A 15,041-nucleotide genomic window follows, 5' to 3' on the forward strand; every position below is an offset into this window, starting at 1 on the left:
ATCTCCACTGTACAAAGAAATGTCAAAAGAAAACAGGTCAAACTAAACGAAGTTCAGCTAGTTTACAGTCTTTCCAGCTTCAGTTTGAAGTGATTGTGTTAGCTGTGTTGTTAGCTAGCTCCTCTGAACAAGTGTCCTCATGAGAGCACATTTTCTATGCCAGGTGAAATCGCGCATCATTTAGCTCATTGTTATGGATGTATCCAAATAAATGTTACTAAAAGACAGCTTATGTAAATGCAGCTACTTTGTTGTTATTCTGCCTGCATTGTTTGACGTGACTAAGTTAGCCATAGTTGGATAGCTAGCAAGCAAGGGATAAGAACATTGAAAATATGAAGAGTGGTAGGTACTCAGTGATGTGTTGTTGGATTTGCCCCAAACATAACGCTTTGTATTGAGGACATAAAGTTTTTAAAAATGCCACATTTGTTTGCTGTTTTAATTTAGTCCCTAATTGCAAACAGGATGCATGTTTTGGAATATGTTGTATTCTGTACATTTCTTCTTTTTACTCTGTCAATTAGGTTAGTTTTGTGGAGTAACTACAATGTTGTTGATTCATCCTCAATTCTCCAATCACAGCCATTAAACTATAACTGTATTAAAGTCACCATTGGCCTCATGTTGAAATCCCTGAGCGGTTTCCTTCCTCTCTGGCAACTGAGTTAGGAAGGACGCATGTATCTTTGCAGTACCTGGGTGTATTGATACACCATCCAAACTGTAATTAATAACTTCACCATGCTCAAAGCAATATTCAATGTTTTTTTGTTGTTGACCTATCTACCAATAGGCGCCCTTCTTTGCGAGGCATTGGAAAACCTCCCAGGTTTTTGTGGTTGAATCTGTGTTTGAAGTTCACTGCTCAACTGAGCGACCTTACAGATAATTGTACTGGGTACAGAGAAGAGGTAGTCATTCAAAAACCATGTTAAACACTATTATTGCGCACAGAGTGAGCATGCAACTTACATGACTTGTTAAGCAAAGTTTTACTCCTGAATGTATTTAGGCTTGCCATAAGAAAGGGGTTGAATACTTATTTCAGCTTTTCACTTTTAATTCATTTGTAAAAATGTCTAAACTTAATTCCACTTTGACATTATGGAGTATTGTGTGTCGGCCAGTGACACAATCTCAATTTAATCCATTTTAAATTCAGTCTAACACAACAAATGTGGAAAAAGTGAAGGGGTGAGAACACTTTCTGACGGCATTGTACGTCTCAACAAAAACTGCATGAACTTGATAAACTGCCTTCGTTTTCTCATTAAAAGTGTAGTTGAATGGAAGTAATGAAATAGGAATTTGTGACCATCATATAGCCTACACACACTAAATAACAGAATATTTAGGCTTATATATAGATACACACCTTCATACCTGGCTGGATGCAGTATTCTACCCAGGAATATTCAACACTGAAATATGTTACTCTCGTTATTCCAAATGCATCTGTGAATCTTTTCTAATAACAATAATGAAAATTAATCTTTGACTTTAATGCAGGGTTTGATCTAAACGTCAGAAGCTATCTTGTGGAATGGTTACTTTCTATGTTGTAGAGTGAATGGTTTTTAAGCTGGTGTATCCTGAGGTAGCTCTTCACTGAGAATCTCTTCCCACAGTGCGTACAGGCCAACAACCTTTCTCTCGTGTGGACCTTCAGGTGCATCTTCAGCGGGTTCTGGTGGGGGAACCGCTTCTCACTCTACTGGCAGCTGTAGAGTTCTCCCCTGTGTGGACCCTCTGGTGCCTCTTCAGGCTGTACGAGTGGGAGAAGCGCATCTGACACTGGGTACAGCTGAAGGGTTTCACCCCTGTGTGGACCCTCTGGTGAGTCTTTACGTTCTGGAGGCAGCTGAAGCCTTTGTTACAGGACATGCAGATGAACCGTTTCTCTTTAATATTGCCTGATGTTGCTCCCCCTTCCTGAGCCTGGGCCCTTTGGTCCTTTGAGTTCAATACTTGATAGAAAAGGATGCGGCCGTGTGAATCGGAAGGCCCCATCGACGTGGACACTGTGTCGCGATCCCTGAGAATGTGTAAAGGGGAGTGGGTCGCAACATTTGGATTAGTCTCTAAACTTTCCCTGTAATCTAAGACATCTCTACCTTGTGAGTGTCCAAGTCCTAAGTGAGTCTTGTCTGCATTCAGTGTCAGAGGAACCTCGCCCTCCATTTTCACAGTCACTTCATCTACGACTATAACCTCCCCTTTCTTATCTAGGCACCCTTCAGAGTATACACTACTACTATACCGGTTCCAGTCCCCTTTAGACAGATCAGTCTGTGTCTCTAAACCCAAGGGCATGTTGCCAGGGTCCATCTCTGGTGTGTAAGAGCAAGGCAGATCATCAACACCAGTGTCTAACGTGTCACAACAGGAATGAACCATCCTCTGGCTCTGGTGAAATACCGGTAAGTATTCCGAGCCAGGAGCAGGAGGACAGACCAGTCGCTCCAGTCTCTCTGGGTCTGATCCGTGGTCAGATCCTGGGTGTAAGAGCCTGTGTTTTACAGTCTCTGTGTTGGTCTCTGACATGAGGAATGCATTCAGCGTTCCACTAAACTCCGTCATGCTACGTCGGGTACTGGGCGGCGCTGGGGCGGAGGGGACCTCTGTGGCTACATGGGGAGCTCCAGTCTGGATGTCTCTGCTGTGTCGTTGGTCCTCCTCTCCTCCAGTCCTCTCCAGCTTGACCCCAGGACCTGCAGCCTCTGCATCTGCAGACTGACATAAGAAGAGAAGAGGTTATTACCGGCACATGAGACTAATTGGATAACAATGTCGTAGGGAAGTCTCTCAAGCTATACTTTCTTCCGTTTGGTATATCGGCATCGAACATGTCACCCTCCCTAGGAAAGGGGGTGACCTTGATAATTTATTGTTAAAATGAGAGGCTGCCTGGATCTTTAATTTAAAGGTCCTTGCTCCCTTTCACCCTAACATAAGAGTTTGATCTGAAACCATTCTTGTGATTGTGTTTTTGCCATCCATTATAAATAATGTTTGTAAGCCTATGTCGCCAGATTATACTACGTGGTCAAAAGTATGTGAACACCTCTTCAAATGAGTGATTTGGCTATTTCAGCCACACCCGTAGCTGACAGGTGTATACAATCAAGCACACAGCCATGCAATCTCTATAGGCAAACATTGGAAGTAGAGTGGCCTGTACAGAAGAGCTCAGTGACTTTCAATGTGGCACCGTCATAGGATACTACCTTTCCAACAAGTCAGTTCATCAAATTTCTGTCCTCCTAGAGCTGCCGCGGTCAACTGTAAGTGCTGTTAATGTGAAGTGGAAACCTCTAGGAGCAACAACAACTCAGTCGCAAAGTGGTAAGCCACAGAAGCTCACAGAACTGGACCGCCGAGTGCTGTAGTGCGTAATAATCGTCTGTCCTTGGTTGCAACACTCACTACCAAGTTCCAAACTGCTTCTGGAAGCAGTGTCGGCACAAGAACTGTTTGTCGGGAGCTTCATGAAATGGGTTTCCATGGCTGATTAGCCGCACACAAGCCTAAGATCACAATGCCAAGTGTCGGCTGGAGTGGTGTAAAGCTCACCACCATTGGACTCTGGAGCAGTGGAAACTGGAGTGATGACTCACGCTTCACCATCTGGCAGTCCAATGGACGAATCCGGGTTTGGCGGATGCCAGCAGAACGCTACCTGCCCGAATGCATAGTGCCAACTGTAAAGGTTGAGCCAGGCCTAATCGCCCAACATCAGTGCCCGACCTCACTAATGCTCTTGTGCTGCGGGGACTTGCTTCCATTCAGCCAATGTTCCAACATCTAATGGAAAGCCTTCCCAGAAGAGTGGAGGCTCTTATAGCAGAAAAGGGGGGACCAACTCCATATCAATGCCCATGATTTTGGAATGAGATGTTCGACAAGCAGGTGTCCACATAGATATACACTACATGTAATCCATTCGTGCTTTTCATATAATTCACGTACCCATAGCAATACTAAACATTAGGCCATAGCAATGGTACAAAAATAAACAGACATGCACACTCCCAAGGCAGGTGCATGTCTAATGGTGCTTAAGTAATACAAACGTATGCTCCTAATGCACGTCTAATGTACCTCACTGGACTAGGTAATGGCTTCCCTTAGCCTAATGACCTAGACACATATAGAGTGGACTTATTCTGCTTACTACTATAAGATGTATAATGTGCACACATGTACTGGAAAATTTCCAACACAACACAAAGTAGACACTGCCCGGGGGAAATAATGTGAGGCTGTGCAGTTAAATTACTCATATTTTGAGTTACATGATGTTAACAAACGTCTAAACAACAACAAACTCTAACGTGGAAATTGTTATTGGTTCCTGTTCACTTCCCTATCGACTGAAGAGAAAGGCTCTTATTGGTTGGCGTCATAGCTCAAAGGATGTGGTTAAATGAAGTATTTATGTGTATTGTTCTTTGAATTACGGTACAGCTTATTACCACAAATCTCCTATGATCAATATCTTTCAAGATGACAGCAGACTAGCTTAGAAAGAACAGTGTGATAGCGAGACAACAATAGAATGTAGATTCCATCTACGGCACCTCAGTAAGGTAAATATTCAACTGTCCTTGTGCTTCGGTCCTTCTTATGATAATTATTACAATACGGTGCGTTGCGGAAGTCTTCACCCACCTTAAACTTCTCCATTTGATTGTGTTACAACCTGGAATTTAAATGGATTTAATTGTAATTTGTCAACAATTTATTGAAAATGCTCTGTCAAAGTGGGACAAAAATTCTAACATTGTTTGAAGATTTATGACAACTAAAACATGATTATACCTTGATTACATAAGTATTCACCCCAAGTAAATACTTTGGTAGTGATTACAGCGTTGAATCTTCTTGGGTAAGTCTTGAGAGCTTTGCACACCTGTATGCTATTGTGCAACATTTGCCCAATATTCTTTTCAATTCTTTAACCTCTGTCACGGTGTTGGGGATCATGGCTAGACAGCAATTTTATGTCTTGCCCTAGATTTTCAAGCAGATTTAAGTTAAAAATGTAACTTGGCCATTCAGGAACGTTCACAGTCTTCTTGGTAAGCAACTTCAATGTAGATTTGGCTTTGTCTTGTAGGTTATTGTCCTGCTGAAAGGTGAATTCCTCTGAGTGTCTGGTGTAAAGCACACTGAAGCAGGTTTTCCTCTGGGATTTTGCTTGTGCTTAGCTACATCCTGTTTCTTTTCATCCTGAAAAATCCCAGTATTTGCTGATGTCAAGCATACCCACAATGCAGCCACCAACATGCTTGAAAATAAGGAGGCAGTCACTCAGTGATGTGTGCTGTTGTGTTTCCCCTAAACAGAAGGCTTTGCATTTAGGCCAAAACGTCCTTTGCTGTGTTTATTTTGTAGTATTACTTTAGTGCTTTGTTGCTTACAGGATGGATGTTTTGGAATATTTGTATTCTTGTCATTCTGTCATTACCTACAGTGTTGATCCATCCTCAATTCTTCCATCTCAGCCATTAAACTCACCAATGAGTTTTAAAAATCACCAATGGCCTCATGGTAACATCCCTGAGCAGTTGCATTCCTGTCCTGCGGCTCAGTTCAGAAGGATAACTATCTTAGATGGTGTCTGGGTATAATCATGTCACACAGTGATTCCTTATGATCACATATGTGATATGTCTAGAGAAATTTACTCCTGAACTCATTTAGACTTGCCTAAACAAAGGGGGTGAAAACTTATGCAATGATTACAGTATATTATAGTTATCCAATTTTTATATTTAAAAAAAATCTTCCACTTTGACAGAGTATTTTGATTAAATTGTTGACGAAAAAAATTGCAATTAAATCCATTTGAACTCCAGTTCGTAACAAAATTAGGAAAAGTCTAAAAAGGGGAATGAATGTTTAGTCGACCCTTTTATATCGCTATAAGTTACCACAAAAATATGCAGAACATTTGATTGTATTGATATATTCTGATTTTAAAATACCAACCCAACAGGGTAGAATGAAGCACAACAGGGTATTTGGTATTTTATTAGGATCCCCATTAGCTGTTGCAAAAGCAGCACTTACTCTTCCTGGGGTCAAGATGAAACATAATACAGAATGACATACCGAACATCAATAGACAAGAACAGCTCAAGAACAGAACTACATACATTCATAGAAAATGAAAGCAATAGGGTGGAACAAACAGTAATAATGAATAGATGATTTAAACAATTAAATATTTGATTTAAGGTCTGTACAAAAATAGTTTTAAAGATTTTACTGAGTTACAGTTCATATAAGGAAATCAGTCAATTGAAATAAATTCATTGGGTCCTGATCTATGGATTTCATATGACTTGGAATACCGATATGCATCTGATATGCATCAGTCACAGATACCTTAAAATAAGGTAGGGGCGTGGATCAGAAAACCAGTCAGTATCTGGTGTGACCACCATTTGCCTCATGCAGTGTGACACATCTCCTTCACATAGAGTTGATCAGGCTGTTGATTGTGGCCTGTGGCATGTTGTCCCACTCAATGGCTGTGCGAAGTTTCTGGATATTGGTGGGAACTGGAACACGCTGTTGTACATGTTGTTCCCGAGCATCCCAAACATGCTCAATGGGTGACTTGTCTGGTGAGTATGCAGGCCATGGAAGAACCGGGGCATTTTCATGTTCCAAGAATTGTGTACAGATCCTTGCGATGTGGGGCCTTGCATTATTATGGTGAAACATGACGTAAAGGCGGTAGATGAATGGACCCAAATGGGCCCGACAGGATCTCATCACGGTATAGCTGTGCATTCAAATTGCCATCGATAAAATGCAATTGTGTTCATTGTCCGTAGCTTATGCCTGCCCATACCTTAACCCCACCGCCACCATGGGGCACTCTGTTCACAACATTGACACGCGACGCCATAAACGTGGTCGGCGGTTGTGAGGCTGGTTGGACATACTTCCAAATTCTTAAAAACAACGTTGGAGGTGGCTTATGGTAGAGGAATTAACATTAAATTATCTGGCAACAGCTCTTGTGGACATTCCTGCAGTCAGCATGCCAATCGCACACGCCCTCAAAATTTGAGACATGTGACATTGTGTTGAGTGACAAAACTGCACATGTCAGAGTGGCCTTTTATTGTTCCCGGCACAAGGTGAAACTGTGTAATGATCATGCTGATTACCTTGACAAAGGAGAAATGCTCACTAACTGGGATGTAAACTAATTGGAGCACAATGTTTTTGCAAAGTACGTTTTTTGTGTGTATGGAACATTTCTGGGATCTTTTATTTCAGCTGATGAAATATGGGACAAACACTTTACATGTTGCATTTTATATTTTTTGTTCAATGAATGAAATGGTTGAAAAACATTACACCTATAATAATAATGAATATTGTGCATTAGTTTACTTTCTATTTATTTGATGAAATAAATAAATAAACTTTTTAAACATTGTCAACCTGAGTTTGTAAAACATGAACAGATTTATTGTTGCTAGCCAATAACATTACAATTATATATGCACATATCATTACTTACATTAGACTATGTAACTAATTAATCATTGTAATGTTATTAGCAAATGTATCTAAATATGTATAAAATATATTATTCAAAGAGAAATTAATATTGACATTGGTCATTTATTTGCCATTTTTTCAAACAACAGTTTACAATCGTTAGGTGCATAATCCTAACAGGGTGGAACCTTAAGAGTGGAATAATTTTGCTTTACACTGTTTTTTCCCCCACCAACAAATGATACTTCCTGAACATGGTGCCATTGTGTGAGGGGGCTGTTTTTTAAAGGGGAATTCAGGTTCGCTATATTAATTTAGCCACCTCCACAAAAGATATGTACATTTAGTTTTTATATTTTTGGAGAGACAAGTTTTTAAATGGATAGTTGCTGGCCTAACAGTTAGCATGTATTTGCGCTAATGCTAGTAGCGATGCATTCCACCCCCCGGCTAGATTTACTGTCTCTAAAAAATAGGTATTTACACAAGCCTGTTTCAAATAACTTAAAAGGATTAATGAGGGGTATGTGGTTAATTACCCCCTTATCCTAAGACACTTCACATGATAACTATAATATTTCATCTAAATAACAGTTCCAAGACATCCCCATTTGTACATTTCACGTGATATGATTTCTCTCAATTATTAGACACAACTATGTCTGATAAGGCTACTCCTGCAGTGCATACAGGGACACTGCCTCTCCCGTATGGACCTTCTGGTGCACCTTCATATTGTGGTGGTGGGAGAACCTCTTTGCACACTGGGGGCAGCTGTAGGGTTTCTCCCCTGTGTGGACCCTCTGATGCCGCTTCAGGTTGGACGATCTGGAGAAACTGGCAGGGCAGAGATGGCAGCTGAACGCTTTCTCCCCCGTGTGCATCCTCTGGTGGATCTCCACCTGTTTGGGGAAACTGAATGATATCCCACAGAACGAACACGGAAAGCGCTTCTCTTTGGAGCTGCCACCTTTACTGATTCCGTCTCTACTACTCTCATGTGTCAATGGGCTTGTGTAGCCATTTAGTGTTGAGGCACGGGTATGTTCTGAGGTCTGGCTTAACATTAGGAGAGTGTGAGGAGGATGAAGGCCAGGAAGTGTCTGTGTTGTTGCAGGGTCCATGTTCCAGTTGATAGATCCTATAGAAGGCAGGCTAAAGGCAGCATCTGTTAGGGGGTTAACCTGAGGCGCCATCAGTCTCTCTGAATCACCACTATAGGAGCAGGACAGAGCATCGCTAGCCGAGTCTGCGTCTGTTCTCTTCAGCCGCATACGGACACCTCCCAGTCCCCGCAGACCAATTGTATGCCTCGCCCTGGTCTCAGCCAGTCCTGGTCTCAGTTCAGTTGTTGTTTTGTGTTCCACTGTCTGTTTTTGGTTGTTATTAACAGTGTTGTTCCCCAGCCCAGAGTTGAGGACACTGTCCCATCCACTGACCTCCACTATGTCATCTCTAGTCCTGGCCTGCTCAGTGATGTTGTCCCCTGGGTCCTTGGCTGCACCGTCCTGGGAATCCAAGATGTCCGCCCAGTCTCCTCTGTTAGCCTCCAGCCAACCACCTGTAAGAGGTTACAAAATACTTTCCAAACGTGGAAGATAAAATGTAACGTTATGACTATAAATACTGTTCCCTGAAGGAGGGAAACAAGGTACAACATACTATGGGGAGTCGCTCACTCGCCACTTCGATTGAAGGATCTACAATCACGCCTGACAAGGCCAATGAAATCCAGGTAACGCTGGACACCCTGCCTTCCACAGGATTCCTTCCTTCCTTCAATTTAATATCTCTCAAGGTTTGACAAACTTTTTTAGCCACAAGTAGTGCAGACCTTTTACTTGTTCGAAAGCAAACCTGCCCATACGCCTGGGACAACAGGACTCTGCGCAACGTGAGTTGTCAGGGTCCTCGCCTAAAGGGCAAATGATCTCCCCGAACCAAGGCTGCCTGGGCCAACAGAGAGGCACAAGAATCAATGATAAGCCCTCCCAGCGCACCCTCTCCAACGTGGGCTGAATCAGAACCACTGCCGGAAATGCATAAAGGAAGGTCAAAAGGTCACTGGTGCGCCAGAGAGTCTTTCCTAACGGGGCGCTTGGGTCCTTCGTGCAGAAAAAATGCATTGCAAGAAAATGTGCAAAGATCTATGTCGGCATTGCCGAACCTCTCCCATATCTGGGCAACCATCCAGGGGTGTAGTCTCCACCCTTGACGAAAAGGGCCCCCCCTGGATAGCAGATCCACCCGAGTTGAGGTAACCAGGAACATGCATCACCTGATGTGAGAGCAAATGTGCACTGCTCCACCACAACAGGGAGCGAGCCAAGGTGAGGAGGGGGAGGGTCCGCCCATGCCTGTTGATGTATTATATATACATTTAAGTCATTTAGCACACGCTCTTATCCAGCGTGACTTACAAGAGTGAGAGCGTACATTTGTGTACCATTTTCATACTGGTCCCCCGTGGGAACTGAACCAACAACCCTGGCATTGCAAGCACCATGCTCTACCAACTGAGCCACCATTGTTAGATACGACCAGCACACAGTGGTGTAAAGTACTTAAGTACAAATACTTGAAAGTACTGCTTAAGTAGTTTTTGGGGGTATCTGTACTTTACTATTAATATTTGTGCCTACTTTTACTTTACTACATTCCAAAATAAAATAATGTACTTTTTACTCCATACATTTTCCTTGACACCCAAAAGTACAGGAAATGTGTCAAATTCACACACTTATCAAGAGAACATCCCTTGTTATCCCTACTGAGTCTGATCTGGCGGACTCACTAAACACAAATACTTAGTTTGTAAATCATGTCTGAGTGTTGGAGTGTGCCCCTGGCTCTCCAACATTATGACAATTTAGTACTTTTAACACCCACACATGTCTGACAATCAGAAGTTCCAGGTAATTGATATGCCGGGCTCTCTGTGACACCGTCCATACTTCTCGAATTCAGTAACCCTCGCACACCGCACCACGTCTGTCGTGACCACCTTGCGGGACAACACCGAGACCCAGGAATGGAATGTGCTGAGAAAACTCTTTTTCTGGTTTACAATAAAACCTAGAGAATGAACATGGGGCATTAGCCTCGGTGTGTAACACTGCTTGTTCCTTTGACTGCCATCAGCCAATCATCCTGATAGGTCAACACACTCAGCCCCTGGCCCCTCATGGAGTACCAAAACATTATGCTACTTTCATAGCGTGAGGAGGTGGCTGTCCCCAAACTAAGTCCTCTTCATCACCCGAGGAAACCCCCGGAAGTGTCCAGGGACACCATGGCGTCATCCGAACATGGGCCCTGTATGTCACCGAACCCACCGGCTCACCACCTCCCTGCTGGGAGGCTAGTTCCACCTTTTCCGACAACAGCCTCAAGTCCCTCTCCGCTTCCTGTACCTCGGTCCCAGCCAAGTTGCCGGATTCTTGGAAAGGAAAGTCGCAAAGTATGCTACACGTCTTTCCAGGGAGTTTTCACACATTATGTGGCAATGCGCACACGGACTGGTTCGCATAGTATAACCGCATTACTGGGGGCGTGATCGTGACCCTGAACCCGGCTTAGCCATTGTCGTCTCGGTCGCTTTCTTAGCCATCTTACTCATTGCTCCAGAAAACTGAAGAATAATTAACTGTTTGGGATTAGGAAACTAACGATACCAAATACAAACTTCAGCACACAACGTCCAGGGGGGTGAGCACACTCTACCACAGTCTCGTTTCCCAATTGTTTGTTTTAGTAGCGTTAATTGTTCCTCTTCACACCAAGGTGAAGAGTGGAATAGTTGACGGAATAAATCCGAGCCTCGCGATTATCACCTGTGGAAGGACGGGGCTTCCAGCGAGGTACAGATTTCATTGGCCTTGTCAGGCGTGATTATGGATCCTTCAACCAGTCACGAGAGTGCGACTCCCCATAGTATGTTGTACCGAAGTTGACTGACTGACTGAAGAGGAACTCCAATACATTTTTCTGTCAATTACCTGGTGAAGTTCATGTTTTTGTATGTCAACATAGGTTGTATTCATTTCATTTTATGAATGAAGAAAATGAAGAAAGAATCATACAGGCGCATCACTATTACCATTGAAGAGGACTCTATGCTGACTTTTTATTTTTATTTTTACAAGGAGTATGTAAGTTGAAAAATGTCGGCGCACAAAGAAATGTAGGAGTACAATTAAACATATTTCAGGTATTAAAGCTAGAATATTACATTTTTCTAGGCACACTGGTAGTAAATTAAAATTCCAGGTTTCACTACAAAATATTTAGATGCATATGTGAGTAAAATGGTCGCACTGTAGAACCCTGTTGAGGATCTATATGTTATATGTATGTCTCTCTTACCTTGCTCCCCCATCTTTACTCCACTCAGCAGATCAATGCTCTCTGGTTCATCTTCTATTGTCTCCTCTTTGACCAGCAGCAGATCAGGCTTCCCATCCTCCATGTCTACTGACTGTAAGAGATACAGAGTGAGAGGATGTTGGATCAAGAAATCTGATATGAGCACCCTGCTATGGAGCATCTTCTGATTGGGAAATGAGGGATTGCTATGATTACTATGCAAACATGTTAGTTGATTTGATTACTTGACACTCTTTAAAATGGTTTGATAATTCAGGCATGGTCCCACCCTTTTGACAAAATTAATCAAGACCTGGGCCAGTTTCCACAGTCTTAGTAGGAGTGCTGATCGAGGATCAGAACTCCTACTCTGATAGGCTATGTGGATACGGGCCCTGACCTAATACCATTCAGACAGTAGTTTACATTGGGCTCACCTCAGTGAGACTGTGTGTGGTCCTGTGCTGCTCAGCTGGTTCCTCTGTGGGTTCAGGAGGAGGTGTAGTCTGGTTGTCCTCTATGACCATGTTCCCCTCAGGGTTCCCCAGACTCTCCTCCTTCACCAGCAGCACCTCTGGACCCTCCTCCTTCTGGAAGAGAAGTGATACAGATTACACAGACATACACTCCCTCGGGTACGTACACACACACACACACACAGATAATAAACACTTTAAACATGGAGTGTTTACCCATCTCCACTATGTTTGAGTCCTATACTGTAGTTACAGAATGGACTTCATTGTTGTTAAACCCATCATGGTGGACATAAATAAATATGTTGTGGATAAATCAGTCAGCTATGATAGGTCAAAAGTCATCAGACAAACCTATAAACTATTTTGAAGTGTACAATAAGTATTTGACTTTCACAGTCACTTCATCTAGAATCAGATCCTCGCCATATACTACCCACCATTGCGACCTGTACGCTCTCATTGGCTGGCCCTTGCTTCATACTCGTCACCAAACCCACTGGCTCCATGTCATCTACAAGACCCTGCTAGGTAAAGTCCCCCCTTATCTCAGCTCGCTGGTCACCATAGCATCTCCCACCTGTAGCACGCGCTCCAACAGGTATATCTCTCTAGTCACCCCCAAAACCAATTCTTTCTTTGGCCGCCTCTCCTTCCAGTTCTCTGCTGCCAATGACTGGAACGAACTACAAAAATCTCTGAAACTGGAAACACTTATCTCCCTCACTAGCTTTAAGCACCAACTGTCAGAGCAGCTCACAGATTACTGCACCTGTACATAGCCAACCTATAATTTAGCCCAAACAACTACCTCTTTCCCTACTGTATTTAATTAATTTTTATTTTGCTCCTTTGCACCCCATTATTTTTATTTCTACTTTCCACATTCTTCCATTGCAAATCTACCATTCCAGTGTTTTACTTGCTATATTGTATTTACTTTGCCACCATGGCCTTTTTTTGCCTTTACCTCCCTTATCTCACCTCATTTGCTCACATCGTATATAGACTTGTTTATCCTGTATTATTGACTGTATGTTTGTTTTACTCCATGTGTAACTCTGTGTCGTTGTATGTGTCGAACTGCTTTGCTTTATCTTGGCCAGGTCGCAATTGTAAATGAGAACTTGTTCTCAACTTGCCTACCTGGTTAAATAAAGGTGAAATAAAAATAAAAAAGTTTTTTATTTTTTATCTAGGCACCCTTCAGTGTATACACTACTACTGTATTGGTTCCAGTCTCCTCTAGACAGATCAGGCTGTCTCTAAACCCAAGGGCATGTTGCCAGGGTCCATCTCTGTAGAGTAAAAACCCGATGGATCATCACCACCAGTGTCTAATGTCTCACCATCTCCACGGTAATGAACCGTTCTCTGGCGTTGGTTAAATACTGGAAAGTACTCTGGGCCCGGAGCAGGAGGACAGCCCAGTGGCCCCAGCCTCTCTGAGTCTGATCCGTGGTCAGATCCTGTATGTAAGAGCCTGTGTGTTCAAATCTATGTCTGTCTCTGACTTGAGGACGGTGTTCGGCGTTCCACTGACCTCCGTGATGCTGCGTTGGGTCCTGGGCCTGGGCGGTGCTGGGACGGTGGTGGGGTCCTCAGTGGCTTCATGGGGCACTCCAGCCACTCCAGTCTGGATGTGTCTGCTGTGCCGTGGATCCTCCTCTCTTTCAGACCAGGCATCTGCAGGCTGACACAAGAAGAGAGTAGGTTATTACCGGCAGTCTAATTGGATAACAATGTTGTAGGAAAGTCTCACAAGCTCCCCTATGGCCAAGGGGAGCCTTTCTGAAATATACTGGCCACATTTGTTGGACTGTAATTTTTATGTAATACTATTACACTAACTTCTATCACGATAACGTGTTGGGTTGAGGTTCCACTCCCCTCATCAACAGTGATTGGTTGGTCATCTCTCCATGTATTGTCTGTCGCTGGCTTCACAAAGCTCCTGTGGCCTCCAGTGAAATGTCCTTCACCTGAGAGAGTGATTGGGGGAAAAGAAGGGATAAGGTTAGGTACTGTTAATGCTCAATGGTATATTGTACACTATTGTTACTGTCTAGAATTGGCAAGGATGTAAGGCAACACTTCTCATAACTTCTTGATATACTATTTATTGATCAATGTATTAACCCATTTAATCCCGATTTTTCCCCAGACATGAAAATATCCAAATCAAGTGTCATTAGTAACCCTTTGAAGTAATCAATCATTTTTTTATTACATTTTAATGGAAAAGTAGGTTGAAAAGGTCTGTTTTATGGTCGATCACAATTGTGACCGGTGGATAATATTAGGTATACTAAATTAACATATTTCTCCTATGCAGTTATCAAAGTTCTTATAAATCCCAACCCAGTTATTCACATATTTAAAACTGTCACTGGCAGTCACCAGCATTGCTACTAGAATGCCCCGTCACATTCTAGTGTGACTATTTTACACATCAAAAACCCTTATACAACACGATATGAATACTGAGAGCAAAGACAAAAAAACAACAACCATCAACGCATTTCAATCCAGATTCTCGATTTATGTTTGAAGCCTGAAATGTGGCAAAAGGTCGCAAAGTTCAAGGGGGCCGAATACTTTCGCAAGGCACTGTACATTCAAGTAGAGGCCTACACTGAACAAAATACATAAATATATATATCATAGAGG

The 15,041-nt window shown here is 42.8% G+C and overlaps 1 protein-coding gene across 1 annotated transcript; it reads right to left on the reverse strand.

Moving 5' to 3' along the window:
• Window positions 1-830: 830 nt before the first annotated feature.
• LOC124017147 lies at window positions 831-14,395 on the reverse strand (the record flags this gene model as incomplete). Its single annotated transcript, XM_046332544.1, has 6 exons — window positions 831-2,736; window positions 8,970-9,091; window positions 11,896-12,007; window positions 12,333-12,485; window positions 13,915-14,064; window positions 14,223-14,395. Coding segments are annotated over 6 exons (1,766 nt in total), but the record flags the coding sequence as incomplete, so codon positions are not given.
• Between the last annotated feature and the right edge of the window lie 646 nt (window positions 14,396-15,041).

This window comes from Oncorhynchus gorbuscha, unplaced genomic scaffold (genome assembly GCF_021184085.1).
Source record: "Oncorhynchus gorbuscha isolate QuinsamMale2020 ecotype Even-year unplaced genomic scaffold, OgorEven_v1.0 Un_scaffold_167:::fragment_4:::debris, whole genome shotgun sequence".
Classification (NCBI taxonomy): Eukaryota; Metazoa; Chordata; class Actinopteri; order Salmoniformes; family Salmonidae; genus Oncorhynchus; species Oncorhynchus gorbuscha.